Raw genomic sequence first — 22,873 nt, 5'->3', positions numbered from 1 at the left:
TTCTGAGACTTGAGTGTTAATGCGTTCTGTTCACACCAACTATATTATACTCTATCTATGCATGCAATAGATCTTATTGTGAACAATTCATCTGTGCATGTTGCATTTTTAAATGTTTTGACCTACCTCAAAATGAATCAAAATGTCATAATTGGACCTGAAGGTGAAAATGACAGACTTCTCTCTGGTGACATATACAGGACTTCTCCAGTCATTTAGTCATTAAAACTCACCCCTGCAAGCTTGCGTTCATCTGCCTCCAATTTTGAATGCAATGGCAACATTAAAATCTGATCAACAACTGATGCATAGAACCAAGTCCAGGCCATACATTTTTTATACTCGGATGTATGTCACAATGTGGCAGACAAAAATCTGTCTACGTGCGTTTCAACATGACTTTAAATACTGCACTTGTTAAAAGCAGTGTTAGTTCCCTTTCAAAATGAAAAATGAAATGGCATTGCGAAACACAGGGTTAAAAATGGCCTCAAACTGGGATTAGAAAGCCCGAAGTGAAATATAAAACCCCCTTAGTTGTGTTTCATAAGATTCTTAACCTATGACAACTACTAACTGCAATTCACAGAATCAGCGCATAGGTTGTTTTTTCGATGGATACTTCATTTTTGCTCATTGTAAATGAATAAATACATAGTCTTTCCCAGGAAGTTGTCAAGGTAAAGTGTTAAAGGTTTTTTAATTGCATCCTGTGATCAAGGACACTTAAGATACAGTAAATAAGAAATTCCATCTGGAAACTATATTGCCTTATAAACATAATTAGTTATGTATAATAGGTTACTTTAACTAAAGGAACATTTTGAAAACAGCTTGTTTTTTCCCCCTTTGGCATCAGCTATGTTTTTACGATGACCAACAATAACTTTCATTACTATTGGTAAGTTTGCAGAACAGGAACAGGACTTTGTTTGCAATAGCATTAAAGCCTGTTCAATAGCCATCACATCTGTGAATTATTCTAAAGTCAGTGCATGAGTGAGAGATCCTAAAATCTGCTGCCGAGAGTTTGTTTTAAACGTGTGTGTGCGTTACTTGCTCAAATGTCATGCTTTAGCTTTAAAAGCAGCATGAATTTTCAGGTAACTGAAATAAATGCCCGAAGGGATTCCAGGCACTCCAGTTCCCCTGTGATCTCTGCGGCATCATGCTGAGAATGAAAATGAGAAGCACTGCTCTTTAGCATGTGCATCAGGTCACTTCTGTGAAGGGATTTGAAGTTTACATAAGAACTGTGTGTGGAGTGACAGTGCATGTTTTCAACAATAAGCTATGAGAGGCTGTGCTGTATTTTCAATATATTTTCAATAAAGCATGATCTCAGGGCCTTATTGCTTTAAATGATTGCAATGCAATAAAATTAAGGACATTTTCATTAAAAGTTTTTTTAATTAAGTGTTTTATCAAATGTCCTTATGCTAGAATATATAGTGCCTGTTAATTAAGGTTTATGACTGCTGTTTATTATTATTATTAAACCGCCCTGCATCAGATTTGCTGAATGAAATCCAGTACTTGTTTCTTATGAATATTGGGCTGCTGACTCCAAAATTAGTGCCTGATTTCATATCACACTTTCTCACAAAATGTGATGCATTTTGTAGCATTTTTGCTTTTGACAACCATTAAGGTGGCTATTGTAAGAATTCTTGTATTATCCCTTGTTCAGCAGAAAAACTGTCACAAAGGCATGATTCCTGTCTTCTTCTGAGTCAGATTACAGCTATTTGTTACATTTTCAAATGATTTTAATATGTATGAATGATTTTGAAGACATTATTTTAAGCTTAATCTTGAAGGTTAGAATCATGACCAGTGACAGAAGAAAATGCAAACAAGAGCCAGATGTTTTCTGCAACATCATGCTTTACTGCATCCAAACAGTGACAGAAAATTGCAGATTTTGTGGCGACAAAGCTTGTTTTGTAAAAGTATTAAAGACAATAAATGGAGTATTTAAACATTTTCCACTTGTTGCAAATTGGTTAAATTATACGACCAAAGTTAAATTATACGTTTTTAATACTACATTTTCAAACACATTTGACTGTTGTTATTTTGATATGTGCATTAAAGCTGACACATATACTGTATGTAATTTGAAAAATCTTGTTATTATTGCCATATGAAAAGGTACAGAACATAGAATAAGCTCTGTTTTATTCCCACCTTTTTATGCAGAGATTGAGGAATATTCTCAAGAACAAATCATGCTGGTAATTAAAACTAATCCATGTGAATTTACTTATCCATGTAAATGTATAGCAAAATTGATTAATGTTGCATAACATTTTGTCATCCCTCTCTTGGCTTTTTAGGATCTGGTGACATTTTTGGATAAAATGGTATGTACAGTTTTTTTTACTTTCACACATGCATATAATTACAGGATTACTAAATAGCTGATTTATGATATTGGATAATACTGAAAAACATAAGATGCATTGCAGATATTTTAGCCTCCGTCTTGTTAGACATATAATAAGCGTTGGGACTCAAGAACCGTTTCTTATTATTAACTGGTTTGCTTTAAAAAATACTGCAACCGAAGGATTTTCATGATGTTTCAACAGTGTTTGAGCATCTGCATGCTTTTGCATTGCAGACAAAACAAAGCACTAAAATATACTGTTTCCTGTGTGATGTTTTAGCTGAGTTATGAGTTTGCAGTCTGAATTGAGAAAGATTCTCTTGAATCAAGTGAATGACTCAAGATATTTATTTATATCAGAATCTCTACTTTATGGTCCTCCAATGTAACCATGTTGTCAAATGCTAAAACACATTGTTTTAACCCTGGTGGTTGGTTGTACTAATCAGGTTTAGTCTTTTTTCATACATTTTCAGTGTCATTGATTATCAGACAACCCATCTCTCTCTGCTCTTTTGCACATCTCAAAATAGGACCATGTGTTAAACTGACACACTGTACTATCATAAAAATGAGAGCAGTTCCCCTTTTTCAAGCCATTTCTTAAGAATACAATGCTCTTGTTTTTTCATACCTTTTTCAGGCTATCAGGTCACACTCACAATCACTTGCCAAAAGATTGTATGATAAAAAATGTTTTATCTGTTGTGATTCTCATTGGTACTCCTGCTTGGATGAAAGTGTGATGGCAGAAGTGTTAAGGTGGCATTGCACATTATTTTCCGTGTTCATTAAAAGCATCACAAAATCATGTGTGGCAACAGAACTGAAAGGTTGAGACCTCAAACGAATGAGGGACTGTTTTTGAAAGTCTGTTCATCCATATTTAGTTGGTCCACAGTTAGACCAGCAGATTCTGCAGTGTGGATAACACGTGATTTGCATTTGGTTAGTGTGTGGTGCAACCGTTAAGTGCATTTGTCCCAAAATATATGCATTTGTTATGACCAGTCTTGACCAGACTAGATGAACGTGCTTCAGCTCAGCAGATATATATGTCGCGTGTCTCTTTCAGCACGTTCTTTGTCAATGACATGCAGTGAGATTTCGTCCTGTGGGCCTCATGAAGTACATTCATCAGAGTGTCTTTGGTCCCATTTGGCTTGAGGTGTTAGCCATAGACTTTCAAAATATGATGCTTTATGACCTCTGACAGTAAATATGAGTAGTTATGCTGCATGCTAGATTATTATTAGAGTATTTTGGCAGCGCAGTTTCTCTATTCAGCTTTTGTGCAGTTGCTCTAATTGTTTGTTTGAACTGTATTACTCAATGCAGTCAGCAAACTTGGAAGTGTAGTACATGTATGTGAATGTAATGGTAATTTCTGTGAAGACAAACTGTAATTCTTCAGCATACAATGGTATCCTAGATAATGGTGTGGTTTCTATTCTTTCTATTCATAACTTTTCTATTTTAGCATGATAATGCCTCTATGCGGAAAGTAAGGGCTAAGTATATGATTTACTCAGTCTGGTGCATGGTTATTATCCTAAGACTAAAACCATTAAAGACATTCTTGTTAATTGAAATATAGCTGATATAAAATAAAATATTATATAAAAAATAATACTACATAAAAGTAACTAATTACTGACTATAAATAAACTCAAACTGAAATAAAAATAAATCAAACCTAAATAATAATATAAAAAACTAATAAAATTGACATAAGCACATAACGAAATGAAATGAAAACAAAAACTGAGAATCTAAAAAGCAAACGTAAAATATTACAGTTTCATAATATATAAATAATACTAAAATAACACTGGTTAGTGTGTAAAAGCACAAAGCCTGTCATGTATCTGAATGGGACAAATCACTGTATTCCTGGTCAACGTCTTTTGGAAAGTCTTCCCAGAAGAGTAGAAGCTGTTTTGAGGCAATTAACTTATTATAAATTAAATGCTTTTGGTAATATATTCTTCTTATTCTACATATATTCACTTTGCAACTCCTAGCAACCAATCTTAATTAAGAATTTAACAATGTGACTTGTAAGGCATGAGAATCTTCTGTGAGTAGTGTGTGACTTTGAGTTTATTTTCCATCAGGGAAATGTTGCTTATATCTATACACCTTTCACTTTTTAAGACTAAAACAAAAGATGGATTCATTGTTATTCTTAATTAAAAAGCACAACAACAATAAAATAGTACGTTACAATTACAAACTAGCTTACATAACATTTATTAACAAAAGGAATAAGACGAGGCGTGGCATAGGACACATCACATGCTGTACTATATACCGACTAATAAATGACAGAATGTTTAGGAATCACTGAGGAATCAAATAAATAATAATATTTAAAAAAATTTAAGGAAAGCCTCCATAGCGTAACGTGAGGTAAACAGCAAAGATACCACACTTTTTAAAACAAAAACAAAAAGAAAAGTAAAACTAAACTGACTGTCGCTGACAGGACTTGCATGTTTTGTTTTTTTCTACAAGAATACCAACATGTTCACCTTCTCTGGTTTAAGAAGTGGTCTTTTACTTTAGTTTGAAAACCAAATCCAGCGTTGCGCTCCATCCGTGGCGCGCACCTTCGCGCTCGTGCTGACGCAGCGAGTATAAACCAGGTTCTACACCCGAAGCGCTTGTGCTGAAAGCGCCTCTCTTCACGTGATCAGTGAAATCTGACTCCTGCTACAATGTGCCGTGGCTGTGCAGCGAGTGCTGTATGAAGCAGACGCTTTGGAGCAGTACAGACCATGCACTTGCACAAGTGCGACCACGTCAAATTTTTACTTGCATATTCTCAAAAAAATGGTTTTGGTCGCAGTCTAGAGCCCTGCAAATCATTGTGCTAGAGCAGTGGTTCTCAACCGGTGGGGGGCGCGGACACTCTCCCGGGGGGGGGCGCGAGTAGGCTACAGGATGGGAGGGAAAAAAAACTGAAAAAAAAAAAAAATATTGCAATTTTTTATCACTAAACTACTGTCATAAAAAGTTATAGTTTTGTATATACATAACTCCTGAATAAAAATTAAAATGTGTTTGGACTGATTTAAAAAAAAGAGTTTTGAACAATTTGATTGGTTTGTCGATAGTGAGCGCAAATGCAGGTGATAAGCGGTTTTATTAAGCGAGTCATTGAGTCGTTCATTCAAACGATTCGTTCAAACGGCCGATTCATCAAGAATGAGACAGATGTTTGTGCATGGGTTATTGAATCTTTGACTCAACCGATTCGTTCAAAACACTGAATCATTCAAAACATGATTGAGTGTTGCCAGGGCCGTAGCTAGTGGGGTGAAAGGTAGTGACAATTCCCCCACCGCCCAGGGGGCCCCACAAAATCCAGGAATTATACTATATAGGCCCATGTTCTGTGAATAATTCTAATATTTTATTAGTTGTATAACTGAGATATTATGAAAACCACAAAAAAGCATGCAATTTGGTTAAATAAATCCAGATCGTGAACAAGACGACCAATCAGAGTTGAGATGTCAGATGAAGTTAGCGATGTACATTAGTGATGGGAAGTTCGGATCATTTTACTGACTCGACCTTTGAGTCTCATTCAGCAAAATGAACTAATCTTTTTTCGAGTCATTTCGTTCATTTTAGCAAAATATAATTAAAATGTTACATGCTACTTCCCTAACACATCTACTACTTATGCAAACGTTGATCACACTACACGCAATACAAAATTAATGCTATATGAAACATAAAAGATTCATTCATTGTTTACCTGGGTCTGTCTATTATTAGCTCACCTCTTATCTGACAAGTCTTCAGGTTTGAGTCGTTCGTTCATCACGTGACAGCCTCATAAGCTAAACCCAGGGGCGTAAATTTCATTTAACGGTAGGTGGGGACAATAAACATAAAATTTCTCAAGAGCAATTTTTGAAGGGGACACAAATAATACAGCCAAAATTGTACTTGGCTGTGTACACAGCATAGAGACCGTGTTTAAATATGAGTTTGGTTCATATGGTTCACCACACGGTCATATTATAATTATTATTTTGCGTCATCCATGGTATTTTAGGTTTCGTATGAAACCGAGTATGTCTCTTTAGATATTCAACCGCATTAAGCCCATATTGAGCAAAACCCAACACATCGGTAGGTCTACAATATTAGTCTAATATCAGTTCACACACAGGCTTATCGCCGTGTTAGTTGTAGCGGGTGACAAGCTACGGTATTAAGCTTGTTAACCTTATAATCGCTCATAGAAAAAACATGGGATATCATAATTGTTTTGTCATAACTAATTTATTAATGATCCAGCATCATCTGTATTAAAGATAAATAATCATTTCACCCGATGTTTAAAGAGAATAAAATAGCCTCGACAGCCTAAGTTACTTACACATAACTAACTGTTACTGAGGAACTTGCTCTCTCCCACCGGAGTGACCGGACTCGTGTGTGTGTATCGGTAAAAGAGGAAAGCAGGCAGTGGACCAAACCACTGTGAGGAAAGGGTGGGGGTAATCAAAATATTTCTGAATTTAAAACGTTTTTTTTTTGCGTTTATTTTGTTTTATTACTCACACAGTTATTTTAAGTACATGTCCATTATATTATTTTTAATACACAGAGTCGCTTGTAATGATATTTTTAGGGGGGACAACCCTCAGACAACACCCCCCCCCCGGGATTTACGTCTATGGCTAAACCTATGCAGTCAGAGCCGGAAAGAGAATTGATTAGTTCATCTCTCGAGTCTTTCGAGTCGTTCGTTCTTTTGTCAAGTGATGTGACAGCATTGGACACATAAATTAGTTAATTTACAAGCTTCCTTACAAACGGGTGCATAGTTATTATTATTATTATTATTTACTCTTACAGTTACTGCATAGGTTACGCTTATGGGACTGTCACGTGATGAACGAACGACTCAAATCCGAAGACTCAAAACAGGTGAACTAATTCAGTGCAGAACCTATAGGATGTTGCGCATGCGTGACTGAACGAATCACTCTCCGAGATGACTCGTTCTTCCCGAGTCACATTAAAGATTTGTTCAAAAAGAACGAATCGTTCAAGAACGACCCTAATGTACATGCTGACTGACAATGTCGGGGAAAAGAAAATCAGGTTACCATTGTATTTGTTAGGATTTATTATTATTATTATTATTATTCCGCGCTAAAACTGATCGTGCAGCCCAAATCGTAAGAGTTAGAGAGCTGAAACTTGGTCAGATGGTAGTAGTCTGGCTCGCTATTCAGGCGCAAAGGCATTAGGCATTAGCTTCAGTAAAAAACCTTTATATGCATTTATTTGCTAACTGTTTTGTTATTTTGTAAGAAACACCTATTAGGATATATGTGGGCCTCCATGCTTGTATATTGTACAGTATATGATATGTGTGTGTGGGGGGGGCCCACATCAATATTTTTTCAGGGGGCCCCCAATCCTCTAGCTACGGCCTTGAGTGTTGCTGTGAGATGCGCTATGCCGTGATCTTTTAGATTCATCGGATCTATTTTCGCTGCTAAAATAGACCAAAACAGTCATTATTTCGTCTAAAATGTAAGTGACTTAATATTATTAACTTGTTTGTTGAACTGTCATATGAAATCAGTGTCACATTTTCAATCGTGAGGTGATGGTGAATTAAGTGATGGTCAATTGTCAGCTCTCTTGGTCGTCAGGTCGTGTGATGTATGTTGCTGAACTGTATTCAAATGTTATAAATATAAAAACACCACATTTTGAAATTTAACTGCAGTATGTCAATTTAGTTTATTTGTGTGTGCTGCGCTCACAGACTTTAGAAAACGGCGCTCATTTGTTTGATTTCTCCTCAGAAACTGCGCATGCCTCAAAAGTTTAAGGTCCTTGCACCCTGACTGAGTCCGAAACTGTCATATTCGTTTTTCATATTCGTCATTTGGTGGCTCTCAATTGTCAAAACACCCTCAAAATATTTGCTACGGATGCGATAAATCCTGTAAATTTAGCAGTTAATAACAGAAAACGGAATGAAAATAAGTAAAAAACAAACAAAAATTACAGTGGCATTCACTAAACGCCCAGACTAAATATTTCAAGCAAAACTGAAACTACCAGCGTGGTAGTTACAGTGCCCTGAGCAGGAGGCAACACTGGCATTTCTTCTCCTGGAAAGTGGGTTGTTGTCCCCCTCAGTACAGATCACGTTCCGGTAGAATCCCCCTCGGTCGAAATCGCAATCGCGTTATACTGTTTCAGCTATTAAAATAGTTCAGTTTTGTATGTAATGGCGAATTTTCGAAATTTCGTTTCGTTTTTTTATTAAGTTAATTTAGAAAAACGTTTGGAGCATTTTTTTGTTCGTTAGATAAGTTTATTCTTTCTTAAAGTAACGACCAAGCAGCAGCGGCAGACCGGCAGGCTGATCATAGCCATGTTTGATCAGTTTAGCCTTCTCAAATCATCATGACTTGCCTAAAATACAATCTATAGATATACTAAAACAGTTCAAGCATATAACAATGCTTAAACATTAAACCTAGATAAATGTGCGCCGCATCCAGTAGTTTGTGCGGAGAGTGGAAGTTAAAGCGCAGGACATGGAGGCGCCAGCGCAATCATTGCATTTTTTTCAATGAAAACAACTTACGCCGTAATTTTTGCTCATAAAGGTAAGAGTAATACATCATTCGGAATTGTAAAGGGTCTACTTTTATTTGTGTGCACTCACAATATAAAAAAAAACTTTTTATAAAATAAATAAAACAATGATGCGCCGTCTCGTCTTGAACAGGAGCGCTTCACAAAAGTGAACCGAAAGTCAGCGAATACATGCCTCACATGCATGATAAATATATCTATAGAAATCTTTAAATTACCACTTAACGAAATAAATCAAAGCGAACAACAAACAAAAACTCTTTCATTATAATCAGTGAAGATGCACTTCTCTCTAAAGGCGCGTCTAATGAGGAGATGGCGAGTCAGGATCATCATCTTCATCTTTGCGACACTGACACAGAAAACACTAGTTTATTAGTAAATAATTCAAATATCTCCTTACTATTTCCCCCTGACACATTCATGGTAATTACTTTTGCTGGGGCTTTGCCGCAAGCTTCAGCGTATTGCGTGTATTTGAAGCAGAACTCTTCAGCTGCGCTGACGGCGCGCGCGCTGCTGCTGCGGGACTCTAAACACCGTCGAGCCGCTCTTCACAGTCACGGCACGGTCTCGTGTTGTTTCCACCAGCGCGGCAATTTTTTTTCATCACTAATTGATGGATGTCTAAAATATAAAAATAAAGAGAAGCCTAAAACAGGCCTGGCCCGCGTCTGAACTATGCCGTGAAAATTGGCCCGATCGAAGCCCAGGGAATGCAGGGCTCTAGCGTTCCCCTCGGTAGAAATCACGTTTCCCCCTGACATCCCATCAAATTAACTATTTTGGGCCAACTGCCTCACGGGCCGGATGAAATCTCCGGCGGGCCGGATGTGTAGTTGCCCACCTCTGCTTTAGCTCCTGCCCTCTTCGTCATTCTGGGCAGCATTGATGCAGGAATATCCTGAACTCTGTGACATCTTGAAGATTCTCCTTCCTTCGGCGTCGACATATTTGTGTGAGGCAGGATTCTCAAAATGACTGCACTCAAAACGAAATACCGCAATCGTGCACAAATCGAGGATGATTTGAGGCTATGTTTATCAAACATTGAGCCAAGAATTGAAGATCTTTGCAAGGCAAAGCAGGCTCAGGTCTCACATTAACATTAACATCACCTACCTGCAAGCTTCGTAAAAATGCAGATGATGCCTACTATTAGGCCTAGTAATAATAACAATAATAAAGCATAAATTAATATCAGAGGTCTGGTGCCAATTCCCAATTATAGCAATAGCCTAGTAATGATAATAGGCCTATACTGATGATAATAATAATAATAACAACAACAACAACAATAAAGCATGTAACCTCATATAATTATATAGCAATAGCCTAGTAATGATGATAGGCCTACTACTACTCATAATAATAATAATAATAATAATGTCTGCAAGCTCACATTAGAAGTCTGGTGCTACTGCCAATTATAACAATAGCCTAGTAATGATAATAGGCCTACCTACCGCTACTGATGATAATAATAATAATAATAATAATAATAATAATGTGGGCCTAAAAATAATAGCCTAGGGCTATCTATCTATCTATCTATGCAAGGTGGTGTGGGTGGTGTGTGTGTGTGTGGGGTGGGGGGCACTGGGGCCCCAACTGCAATGAACCAGCTTTGGGGGGGCCCAGCTTGCAAAAGGTTGAGAACCTCAGGAAGTGATCTGTGGTTTTTGACTGTGTATGGGATTGAGACAAACAGATACTGGGCCAGTACAGTTTCTTCAAGACTGTCTTGACTTGGTTTTAGAATGATGTTAATTGACCCTTCACTGGGAATTTGATTGACAGGTGATCTGACCAATCATAAGGATGAATCTGCCATTTTGTAAGACAAACAAACTAGACAGGAGAGTAGATTAACGTCGGTGGACTTGAATTTGAAAAATGATTTTCATTCATGTTTATTTCCTGGTTTAAGTAAATATGAAAAGATGATTGGTTCATATGCGCTTGAACTGAGATGCTACAGCGATCTGTGACGACATATTAAAGAGCCACAAAATGGTATTTATTATTGGAATTTCTTTTTTAAAAAAAATGATAAAATCACTTTGTTTCATACCAAAAGTAACCTGCTCTGTCTTGTCTGTCAGTGTTCTGCGAAATAAGAGTGCCATGGCTTGTCAAGCGTAGCGACAGTAACTGAAGGTTTTTGCAAAGGATGAAAGATGAATATTCAAAGCTTTTATTTACTTAATCTAATTGTTGTGGACCTTGGTTTGTTTGTTTATCGCCTTCAGCGATTTTATTTATTTAAAATTGAAATTAAGAGTTTAATTGAAAATAATCATGAAAGTACATGTAAATGTTACAATGAAAAAAGTGGCCTGTATATAGTTTTCTTTTTCATAGTTTTCTTTTGATTTTGCACTGAAATATGATTTCTGTGTCATGAAATGTTCCTGTGAAGTTCAGGTAGTTTTGGACCTTTTTGTTTATTGCCTTCAGCAATTTTAATCCTGAAGGAAAAACAATTGAAAGTAAGAGCTTAATTAAAAATAATGATGAAAGTACATGCATTTGTTACTATGAACCCCCAAATCTTAATCCTAAAATAGTCTACATTATTTCTGAGATTTCTTATGATTTTGGACTGAAATATGATTTCATATTTCTACTAATGACATTTCCTTGTGAAATGCACCTGGTTGTAGTGTGATCATTATTGCATTATTGCATAGATGAGTTTATAGTTTTGTCTTTCTGCTCCGCAGGGCATCCCGCAGGTGACTTTGGTGGGTCACGATTGGGGCGGTGCTCTGGTGTGGAACATGGCACAGTTCCATCCTGAGAGAGTGAGGTATTGCATTTCAGAGGGAATCATTAACAAAATGATTCAAGAGTGTCATGAGTGTTGGCTTAGTTTGATATCTGTTATGCACAGTGCACAGAAATGCACATTTTTCTTCCCATGTTAATCATTTTATTTTGATATGCAGGGCCGTGGCGTCTCTCAACACACCACTTTTTCCTGTGGATCCAAAAACAAATCCAATGGAGAAACTCATGGCCATACCAATCTTTGATTACCAGATCTATTTCCAGAAGCCTGTGAGTGATTATTAATATTGAATTATGTTCATTTATACACACACACACACACACACACACACAAACAACTTTTATATAATAATTAATATTATGTATTATATATTTTATAATTATACATTGATTATAATATATGATTTTGTATTACATTAATTATAATATTTAAATGTTATTATGTATATTATATTAACATCAGTATTATATATATATATTTGCATATTAATATGTTAATATTAATATATATATTGGATAACACTTTACAATAAGGTTCCGCTTAAGGCTCCAAAATTTGGTAATATGGTAACACTTTACATTATTAAAATCAATTAAATCAATTTCATTATTTTGTTTATATATATGATATGCAAAAAAGTTATCTGGTAATATTATTTAATGGACCCAAGCTAACATGAACTAACAATAAACTGTATTTTTATTATTTATTTATGTTATATTTATTAGTGCTTTTGTCTGTTGTATCAGGGTGTTGCAGAGGCTGAACTGGAGAAAAACCTTGAGCGAACCTTCAAACTGATGTTCATTGCAAGTAATGAAACTGTAAGTTTCTAAGTTTAATTTTACATTTATTAAATAAATTTCATTAGAGTTAGATGTAAAGCTATGAAAGGAACAGCTCTTTTTTCAAACAATGACAGTTCAAGTGTTTTGGTATATAACACATTGCACATTATTTCATGTTTTCTAAAGCATTATGATAGCTTTGTGTCAGTAATATTTTTAATGTGTTAAATGATTCTTTAAAAGGGGTTATTGGTCACTTATGAGTATTTATGAAGTTAATAGATGACCAAAATTTTCTCAAGATCATAATCATGCATGTATTTTAAAAAGTCGTTCAAAAATGTAGTTATAATTCATGTTGCACGAGCAAACATCTTGACAGAGCAGGAACCTTATGCGTAAAATTCTCCCTTCATCTGAAGTGACACGGTTATGTGTTAGATATTTACATTACTTATCACCGATATCAAAAAGCCAGTGCTGATGGAGATCAAAGAGGCGAGGCATGCGGTTGGTGCTGAATGACCCGGCATCATAATGAGGGCCACTTAAAGGGCTCCCATCCGGGACTCTGATCCTGGACTAATGAATCACAAACGGCAGGCCAGCCATCGCTCAGCCTCAGGTAGCCACACGCTGCATCTTAATGAGTGCTTGGGCCACTGTGTCGGGGCAGATGGGGATCTCTAGACAATCCCCTTCTGCTGCACGTCCCACCAATAAAACCTGGAAATCACCACGGAAGAGGGGCGACACAAGCCACTAATTGCATTCACACGTTTCAGTGCCATTTATCCAACAAAGAACCACATCATTTGAAGGAAACCTGTGAATATCTTTAATTTTTTATTTCAGTGGGAACATCAAGTATTTTTATATTTTATAAACATATATTTTGTCTTTTGATTTTTTCTAGGGTGTTGTTATGAATGTGGTTGATTAGTTCTGTGATATTCTGGTCTCATTATATTTGATTCTGGGACCTTTTAGCCAATTTTATGGTCCACCAGGTGAAAATTGTAAGTCTGATACCACTTAGAAAAGTAATAGCACAGATTCCTCAACCAGCTGCACATTTTTTGAGGTGTAATTCACATCTTTACTATGTAGCAGCACCTTTTAAAAAGGAAAAGATTTGATATCTTGTATTACAAAGGAAGGACTGTATGAAAAATCTGACCTGAGCTATATTTAATAACCAGACTGTCATAGAGAAACACCATAGGAATCACATACACTGTTAGACATTTCAAAGGGTTTTTTACTGTTGCCAGTAGGTTACTGTAATAAAGATTTACAGTAGCAAACTGTATTTGATTTACAGTTGCAAACTGTACTGTTTTACAGTAAATTCACCAGTTCATCAGTATACTACTGTAATTCATTAATTTTAATATAGATTTCATTAGATTTTATTTTTATATAGAATTCATTTTACTTTTACTCTACATAGGTACATTCAATTAAAACAGACACAATAATTACAAAATATCAAATTCTTAATTTAAAGCATTGTATAACACTAAAAATTACAGTCTTCCAGCGCTGGAACAGTGCATCTTCACCATTTCTCCCGTCTTAGGACGTTTTGCAGTGCATTAAGTTGTATCCTCTGGATTCATCCTCACAAAGAATCTTTAGGCAACAGAAACATAATAGACACACAGCCAAAGAATACATAGCTATCTGCTAAACCCAGGTGCTGCTCCAAAACGTGGCCACCATCTTTCCTCACCGTCCACTTTGTTAGTGACAGAAATGTCTTCTCTGAAAAACAAGAAGTAGAAATTGTACACTTTTAAAAGGCAAACCTCATATAGATTACACAAACCTCTCAAAACCAGTTGTTCTCTTACCATGAATTATCAGTCTCAGGGTGGCTGGCACGCACATGTCCTTGTTGATGCTTCATTGCAGTTGCCTTTAAAACACAAATACAAAAGAATGCAGTAAATCTTAAATTGCATTAAAAACTATAACAAACTAATTGTAAAACTAGAAAGGCAGCTAACCATAAAACTAGTTTAACTTGATTTTATTTTCTCAATAGGCTACTGGCCAACATTAACTACTAACACCTGAACAAAATTTCACATTAGTTAACCTTTAAAAATTGCTCGTTGCTCGTTAAAAATAATTTTAATTTGGTAACTTAATTCAATAAGCTGACAAAAGTCGTTTTAAACGACAGTGCAGTTTACCATAGTAAAGTTTGTTACTGCCATGTTGACGGGTAAATGTTACTAGGTAGGTTAAACTGGTGTGCAAAAATCTTGACACAAACACACAGACAAACGTACATATATTTTTACCTTGCTTGCTGGTAAGTGGGTTAAAAAGCCCCCAAAGTAGCCCAATGACCATAAACCATATCAAAACTCAAAATATGTAATTTCCTTACCGAAAATATTTTACAGTCACCCTTATGCAGATTGATCATAAACACAGCTAAAAGGCGCCCAAACAGTGGCCATCCTTCACAAAACTTAACATCTTGCACAGTTTTATCATAGGTAGAATGCAAAATGTTTCAATACAAACATTTCAGTCAAATGCATTTTATGCAATATTTTAAACATTTATCCCAGGGGGGAAATAAACACGCTGCAACAGTTTAAAAGTAGCCCAATTATGTGGGGGAAAAACGCGAATTTGGCAACCCTGCATTCAACACAAGCTGCAGGAGGCAGATATTACCCAGCCAACACACCCATGTGAGGCCCATAGGGGAGGGGTCGCAACTGGGGATATCTGGGGCCCAACTGGGACCCAGCTAATTTGAAGATGTAAGATGTGCTCCCTGTATAACAGAGTGCGCGTGATCGCGAAATCGAAAGTGAAAGTGAACAGCGAGCGCTGCTCATTCAGAAGAGATTTAAATACTCCGTATACAATAGCGGCTCCCTGATGCGCGAAAATGATATGCTGGAAATCACCACAGAAGAGGGGAGACACAAGCCACTAATTGCATTCACACGTTTCAGTGCCATTTATCCAACAAAGAACCACATCATTTGAAGGAAACCTGTGAATATCTTTAATTTTTTATTTCAGTGGGAACATCAAGAATTTTTATATTTTATAAACATATATTTTGTCTTTTGATTTTTTCTAGGGTGTTGTTATGAATGTGGTTGATTAGTTCTGTGATATTCTGGTCTCATTATATTTGATTCAGGGACCTTTTAGCCAATTTTATGGTCCGCCAGGTGAAAATTGTAAGTCTGATCAGAATCAGAATCAGAATTAGCTTTATTCGCCAGGTGTGCGCAAACACACAAGGAATTTGTTGTGGTTTTAAGGTGATCCTGGTACATACATACATACAAACACATCTGACATGAGAACAGAAAAAACATTTAAATAGTAAGACTTAACAATGGATAATAATCATAATAATAATAATAATAAGTATGAATCTGGAACAGTAGATTTATGTACAGATTTGTGCATTATTTACTCTATATACAGCTGTATAAATAAACAGATATGTATGTGTATTTACATAATACTTGAGAAAGAGGCAATAATTAAAGATGGAGAATGAATTACAGAATACCGGTAATGATTCATGTGTTAGCTGTTTAGGCTGGAGATGGCATGGGGAAAAAACTGTTTTTATGCCTAGATGTTCTAGTGCACAGAGATCTGTAGCGTCTGGCTGAAGGGAGAAGTGCAAACAAGTTGTGTCCGGGGTGAGAGGGGTCTTTGATGATGTTACCTGCCCGTTTCTTCACTCTGGAGTTGTACAAGTCCTAAAGGCTGGGCAGGTGCACACCAATGATCTTTTCTGCTGTCCTAACAGTCCGTTGAAGTCTTCTTAGATCTAATAATAATAATTCCTTACATTTATATAGCGCTTTTCTAGGCACTCAAAGCGCTTTACAGTGTGGGGTCTCCTCATCCATCACCAGTGTGTAGCATCCACCTGGATGATGCGACGGCAGCCATAGTGCGCCAGAACGCCCACCACACACCAGCTTACTGGTGGAGAGGAGACAGAGTGATGAAGCCAATCAGCAGATATGGGGATTGTTAGGAGGCCATGATGGTCAGAGGCCAATGGGCGAATTTGGCCAGTATGCCGAGGTCACACCTCTACTCTTTCGAAAAGACATACTGGGATTTTAATGACCACAGAGAGTCAGGACCTCGGTTTAACACCTCATCCGAAGGACGGTGCTTTTTACAGTATAGTGTCCCCGTCACTATACTGGGGCACTAGGACCCACACGGACCACAGGGTGAGCACCCCCTGCTGGTCTCACTAGCACCTCTTCCAGCAGCAACCTAGTTTTCTCAGGAGGTCTCCCATCCAGGTACTGACCAGGCTCAACCCTGCTTAGCTTCAGTGAGTAACCAGTCTTGGGCTACAGGGTGACATGGCTGTCTGATTTGCTGGCTGACCCAAAACAGACAGTTATGGAGGAGCACAGAACCGACTCAATAACAGCTGAGTAACACTGTTTCAGCAGCTCCTGTGGCAGGTTGAACTTTTTCAGCTGACGAAGGAAGTACAACCTCTGCTGGGCCTTTTTCACGATGGAGTCAATGTGATTGTCCCACTTCAGGTCCTGAGAGATGGTGGTGCCCAGGAACCTGAATGACTCCACTGCAGCCACAGTGCTGTTCATGATGGTGAGTGGGGGGAGAGCAGGGGGGTTTCTCCTGAAGTCCACTATCATCTCCACAGTTTTGAGCGTGTTCAGCTCCAGGTTGTTGTGACTGCACCAGACAGCCAGCTGCTCAACCTCTTGTCTGTAAGCAGACTCGTGGCCGTCCTGGATGAGGCTCGGTAAGCAAAACTGTAGGGGGTCCAGCAAGGGTCCTGTAATGTCCTTCAGGTGGGCCAACACCAGTCTCTCAAATGACTTCATGACCACAGACGTTAAAGCAACAGGTCTGTAGTCATTAAGTCCTGTGATTTTTGATTTCTTGGGTACAGGGATGATGGTGGAACATTTGAAGCAGGAGGGGACTTCACACAGCTCTAGTGATCTGTTAAAGATCAATGTGAAGATGGATGATAGCTGGACAGCACAGGCTTTGAGGCAGGCTGGAGAGACACCGTCTGGGCCTTTGGCTTTCCTTATCTTCTGCTTTCTGAAGACTTTGCATACATCATCTTCACAGATCTTGAGTACAGGTTGAGAAACAGTAGGGGGGAGGGAGGGGGAGGGTGTGGATGGCTGTGCTGTGAGACGGTCGGAGCGGGTGTGGGGTGTCAGACCAGTCTTTTCAAACCTGTAGTAGAACTCGTTCAGGTCTTCAGCCAGTTGTTGATTGGCCTCAGTGCTGGGGGATGGAGTCTTGTAGCTGGTGATGGCTTTCAGGCCTTTCCACACTGATGTAGAGTCATTGCTTGAAAGCTGTTTTTTTAGTTTTCCAGAGTAGTTTAATTTTGCTACTCTTATTTCCCTATTCAGTGTGTGATACCGCTTAGAGAAGTAATAGCACAGATTCCTCAACCAGCTGCACATTTTTTGAGGTGTAATTCACATCTTTACTATGTAGCAGCACCTTTTAAAAAGGAAAAGATTTGATATCTCGTATTACAAAGGAAGGACTGTGTGAAAAATCTGATCTGAGCTATATTTAATAACCAGACTGTCATAGAGAAACACCATAGAAATCACATACACTGTTAGACATTTCAAAGGGTTTTTTACTGTTGCCAGTAGGTTACTGTAATAAAGATTTACAGTAGCAAACTGTATTTGATTTACAGTTGCAAACTGTATTTGATTTACAGTTGCAAACTGTACTGTTTTACAGTAAATTCACCAGTTCATCAGTATACTACTGTAATTCATTCATTTTAATATAGATTTCATTAGATTTTATTTTTATATAGAATTCATTTTAGTTTTACTCTACATAGGTACATTCAATTAAAACAGACACAATAATTACAAAATATCACATTCTTAATTTAAAGCATTGTATAACACTAAAAATTACAGTCTTCCAGCGCTGGAACAGTGCACCTTCACCATTTCTCCCGTCTTAGGACGTTTTGCAGTGCATTAAGTTGTATCCTCTGGATTCATCCTCACAAAGAATCTTTAGGCAACAGAAACATAATAGACAAACAGCCAAAGAATACATAGCTATCTGCTAAACCCAGGTGCTGCTCCAAAACGTGGCCACCATCTTTCCTCACCGTCCACTTTGTTAGTGACAGAAATGTCTTCTCTGAAAAACAAGAAGTAGAAATTGCACACTTTTAAAAGGCAAACCTCATATAGATTACACAAACCTCTCAAAACCAGTTGTTCTCTTACCATGAATTATCAGTCTCAGGGTGGCTGGCACGCACATGTCCTTGTTGATGCTTCATTGCAGTTGCCTTTAAAACACAAATACAAAAGAATGCAGTAAATCTTAAATTGCATTAAAAACTATAACAAACTAATTGTAAAACTAGAAAGGCAGCTAACCATAAAACTAGTTTAACTTGATTTTATTTTCTCAATAGGCTACTGGCCAACATTAACTACTAACACCTGAACAAAATTTCACATTAGTTAACCTTTAAAAATTGCTCGTTGCTCGTTAAAAATAATTTTAATTTGGTAACTTAATTCAATAAGCTGACAAAAGTCGTTTGAAACGACAGTGCAGTTTACCATAGTAAAGTTTGTTACTGCCATGTTGACGGGTAAATGTTACTAGGTAGGTTAAACTGGTGTGCAAAAATCTTGACACAAACACACAGACAAACGTACATATATTTTTACCTTGCTTGCTGGTAAGTGGGTTAAAAAGACCCCAAAGTAGCCCAATGACCATAAACCATATCAAAACTCAAAATATGTAATTTCCTTACCGAAAATATTTTACAGTCACCCTTATGCAGATTGATCATAAACACAGCTAAAAGGCGCCCAAACAGTGGCCATCCTTCACAAAACTTAACATCTTGCACAGTTTTATCATAGGTAGAATGCAAAATGTTTCAATACAAACATTTCAGTCAAATGCATTTTATGCAATATTTCAAACATTTATCCCAGGGGGGAAATAAACACGCTGCAACAGTTTAAAAGTAGCCCAATTATGTGGGGGAAAAACGCGAATTTGGCAACCCTGCATTCAACACAAGCTGCAGGAGGCAGATATTACCCAGCCAACACACCCATGTGAGGCCCATAGGGGAGGGGTCGCAACTGGGGATATCTGGGGCCCAACTGGGACCCAGCTAATTTGAAGATGTAAGATGTGCTCCCTGTATAACAGAGTGCGCGTGATCGCGAAATCGAAAGTGAAAGTGAACAGCGAGCGCTGCTCATTCAGAAGAGATTTAAATACTCCGTATACAATAGCGGCTCTCTGATGCGCGAAAATGATATGCAATATTATAATGTTTGTGTGAAATTCAGCTGAAGCGGGATTCAGAAAACAGCCCTGCACATGGCTCTAATACAAAACCGCACACAATGAATGCTGACTGTAGAAAGCAAAAGCTGAATTCCGGACATTTTGTACGATTTAAAAATCCCGGCTGGACGCATTTTTTTAGGTCCAAAAAGAGGACATGACCGGGGAAAAGAGGACGTATGATCACCCTAATCGACACCCAGCGCAGATGTTCTCCGGAACTCTTCCACTCTCGCGGGCTCATCCCCGGGCAAAACCCGCGGCGCTGCCCCGCTGCATCAAAACTTAAAATATATTATAAAAAAAAGCTAATTCACAATATTAATACTATAATAGTATATCAACAATACTAAAATAACACTGGCAACCACCTAAAACGTCTTATCTATAATCTGCAGAAATCATTTCCAAGCACTGCTGGAGTCTGCAAGAGAGGTAAGAAAGTTTTCTCTGCTTTTTATTATTTGATGAACAATGGAGAATGATTAGCTTCAGCAATTCAAATTGCTTCTGTTATTCAGTCAGCTTCTGATTTAGTTCAGTATTTTGTATTGAGAAATGAATGCATGTTTGATTTGAGTCACACTTGAGAAGAACGGTACAAACTGTTCATGCACCAAGCCTCACAAGACCATGTGACTACACTGGCCTTATCATTTTGTTTTCCTTGTCTGCTCTTTTGTTCATCAGGTGGATTGCTTGTGGGGTCACCGGATGATCCGCCCCGCAGTGCTATTCTGAGCGAGTCTGCGCTGAGGTACTATGTGCAGCAGTTCACCAAGAGCGGCTTCAGGTACACTGAGCAATTGGGCAAAAAGTGCATCTTATTTATGTGCATTCATATGCATCGTGATTTACCAAAGTAGGACATGTTATTATTGGAAAAACATTTTCATTTTTGGTATGCAGTTTTTAACTCTTACCCAACTATCATTTCCTTCTGGTTTTAAGTGTGAGTTCTGATTGATATCAATGTTGTATCAACTCCAATAAAGGATGTTGTTCCAGGCTGATGTCCTGCTAGACTAAATCATGTTGTGCTATGGCTTCATATTTCTGTGTTTTATATTTTGTTTACCTTTAAAATTAAATATCTGATAAAAAGGAAATTTGAAAAAAAGTCATATCTCTTCATAACAGTTAGTTCACCCTAAAATAAAAAATTCTGTCAACATTTGCACATCATGTTGATTTTAAAACTGTATGATGATAAAATATTTGTTATCAAATAATTAGGACCATTAATATTTTATACTTTGTTACTTCATTTTCTTTCTGCAAAAAACATAATATACAATATTTTTTTGCATATATATCCTTTTGTGTGTGTTTGTGTGTGTGTGTGTATATTTGCATATGCACTTATCTCTTATTTAATAACATTTTGGATCACACAATTTTTTAATGCTAGAACAGTGCCACCAACATAATAGTTTTGATGCATCTCTGCATGTAACTAAATGTGTTGCATCAAGTATGCATATGTGGAAGTGCAGATGAGATTTTCCGCACACAAACCTGTTTTATTTTTATAGGACTATTTTTGTGGCCTGTTCTTCCACAGAATAAATGAAATCATATGGGTTTGAAATAACAGAATGTTTATGTGAACGAAGCCTTTAAATGTGAGGCACTGATAATGAATGCATGCTCATGCACGTGGCATAGATGACATGTTGTCACTGAGGGTCTGGTTTTGTCTCAGGGGTCCTCTGAACTGGTACCGTAACGGGGAGAAGAACTGGCGTTGGATGTGTTCCAGGCCGAGGGGCAAGGCAAGTGTCCTCATCGTGCTCCTGCTCTCTGACACCGTCACTGTCAGAAATACCCAAGTGCTGCTTATTCCAGCAATTCCACACCACATCTAGCACAGTCCTGCAGCCTGAGCGGAGCAGATGGTGTCTGTTCCCTTTAACCCAACATCTGCTCCTCCATGACGAGCTGAAGTGCTTTAACTCTGGCTGTATCACTCATAATTGTGTTTCATTAGGAAGTGAAATGGTCCCACTTTATATTAGGTGGCCTTAACTACTATGTATGTACATTTAAATTAATCATTTGGTACAATGCACTTATTGTGTACATACATGTTTTTACATTGTACTTATATTTTTAAAAATACCTACAGTATATGTAATTACATCTGTAATTAATTTCTGTAATTACATTTATAATTACACTGTTGACCCATCCCTTACACCTTAACCCACCCTTAAACCTACCCACACCACCAAACCTGTCCCTAACCTTACCCGTATCACACCTCAATAGCAGCAAAAGTGTTTTGCAATACAATATGAACACAATAAGTACATTGTACTTATTTTTTGATGTAAGTACATAGTAGTTAAGGCCACCTAATATAAAGTGTGACCAGGGAAATCAATAACTGGTTCTTCTTTAAAATCAGTTGCACTGTTAAAAAAACTGATGCAGATGAATTGATTGATGCCGTTAAATGTTGTTTCATGCTGTAAATGCAATCAAGCCATATTTTCAAAACCTAAACATTATTTTCAAAAATCTAATATGTTACACACTTTATCTTGTTGCATTTTTAGTCAGTTCCTTTTCTGGTCAAAACTGATTTGGTTAGTTGAAAGTACATGACAGTGCTTCTGCCGTTACAGATCATGATGCCAGCTTTAATGGTGACCGCAGGAAAGGACCCTGTTCTTCTGCCAGCCTTTGCCACAGGCATGGAGAACCTGGTGAGACAGCAACTTTGTTATTCTTCCATTATGTTAATGCTGGATTTACGTCATGTTACAAATTACTATAATTACGACTTGAAGATTTTTTCTATGAGCAGTTCACATCCTCAGCCTCACAGGTTTATGGAAGCTTATTTACAGCACGGAATAAAAA

General features: G+C 37.4%; 1 protein-coding gene and 2 long non-coding RNA genes across 4 annotated transcripts in view; 1 reads left to right on the top strand and 2 right to left on the bottom strand.

Moving 5' to 3' along the window:
- Nucleotides 1-22,873, top strand: part of ephx2 (epoxide hydrolase 2, cytoplasmic) — a 32,137-nt gene that overhangs the window by 4,152 nt on the left and 5,112 nt on the right. For both annotated transcript variants that reach the window (XM_058748306.1, XM_058748307.1), the window contains 9 exons: nt 2,203-2,237; nt 2,340-2,366; nt 11,770-11,855; nt 11,995-12,106; nt 12,587-12,661; nt 20,404-20,440; nt 20,696-20,798; nt 21,711-21,780; nt 22,636-22,716. In XM_058748306.1, coding sequence (XP_058604289.1) covers nt 2,203-2,237; nt 2,340-2,366; nt 11,770-11,855; nt 11,995-12,106; nt 12,587-12,661; nt 20,404-20,440; nt 20,696-20,798; nt 21,711-21,780; nt 22,636-22,716 — 626 coding nt within the window. The remainder of the gene's footprint in view (nt 1-2,202; nt 2,238-2,339; nt 2,367-11,769; nt 11,856-11,994; nt 12,107-12,586; nt 12,662-20,403; nt 20,441-20,695; nt 20,799-21,710; nt 21,781-22,635; nt 22,717-22,873) is intronic.
- On the bottom strand, nt 13,459-16,396 carry LOC131522676 (uncharacterized). The gene is made up of 3 exons (XR_009266601.1): nt 14,938-16,396; nt 14,482-14,546; nt 13,459-14,392 (listed from the first exon to the last, which is right to left on the bottom strand). It is a non-coding gene; the product is annotated as an uncharacterized LOC131522676 (long non-coding RNA).
- LOC131522677 (uncharacterized) lies at nt 18,274-20,397 on the bottom strand. Its single transcript, XR_009266602.1, has 2 exons — nt 18,910-20,397; nt 18,274-18,820 (listed from the first exon to the last, which is right to left on the bottom strand). It is a non-coding gene; the product is annotated as an uncharacterized LOC131522677 (long non-coding RNA).

This window comes from Onychostoma macrolepis, chromosome 17 (assembly GCF_012432095.1).
Source record: "Onychostoma macrolepis isolate SWU-2019 chromosome 17, ASM1243209v1, whole genome shotgun sequence".
NCBI lineage: Eukaryota > Metazoa > Chordata > Actinopteri > Cypriniformes > Cyprinidae > Onychostoma > Onychostoma macrolepis.
Note: the sequence above shows the minus strand (reverse complement) of the source record. Positions and strands in the feature narration are given on the sequence as shown.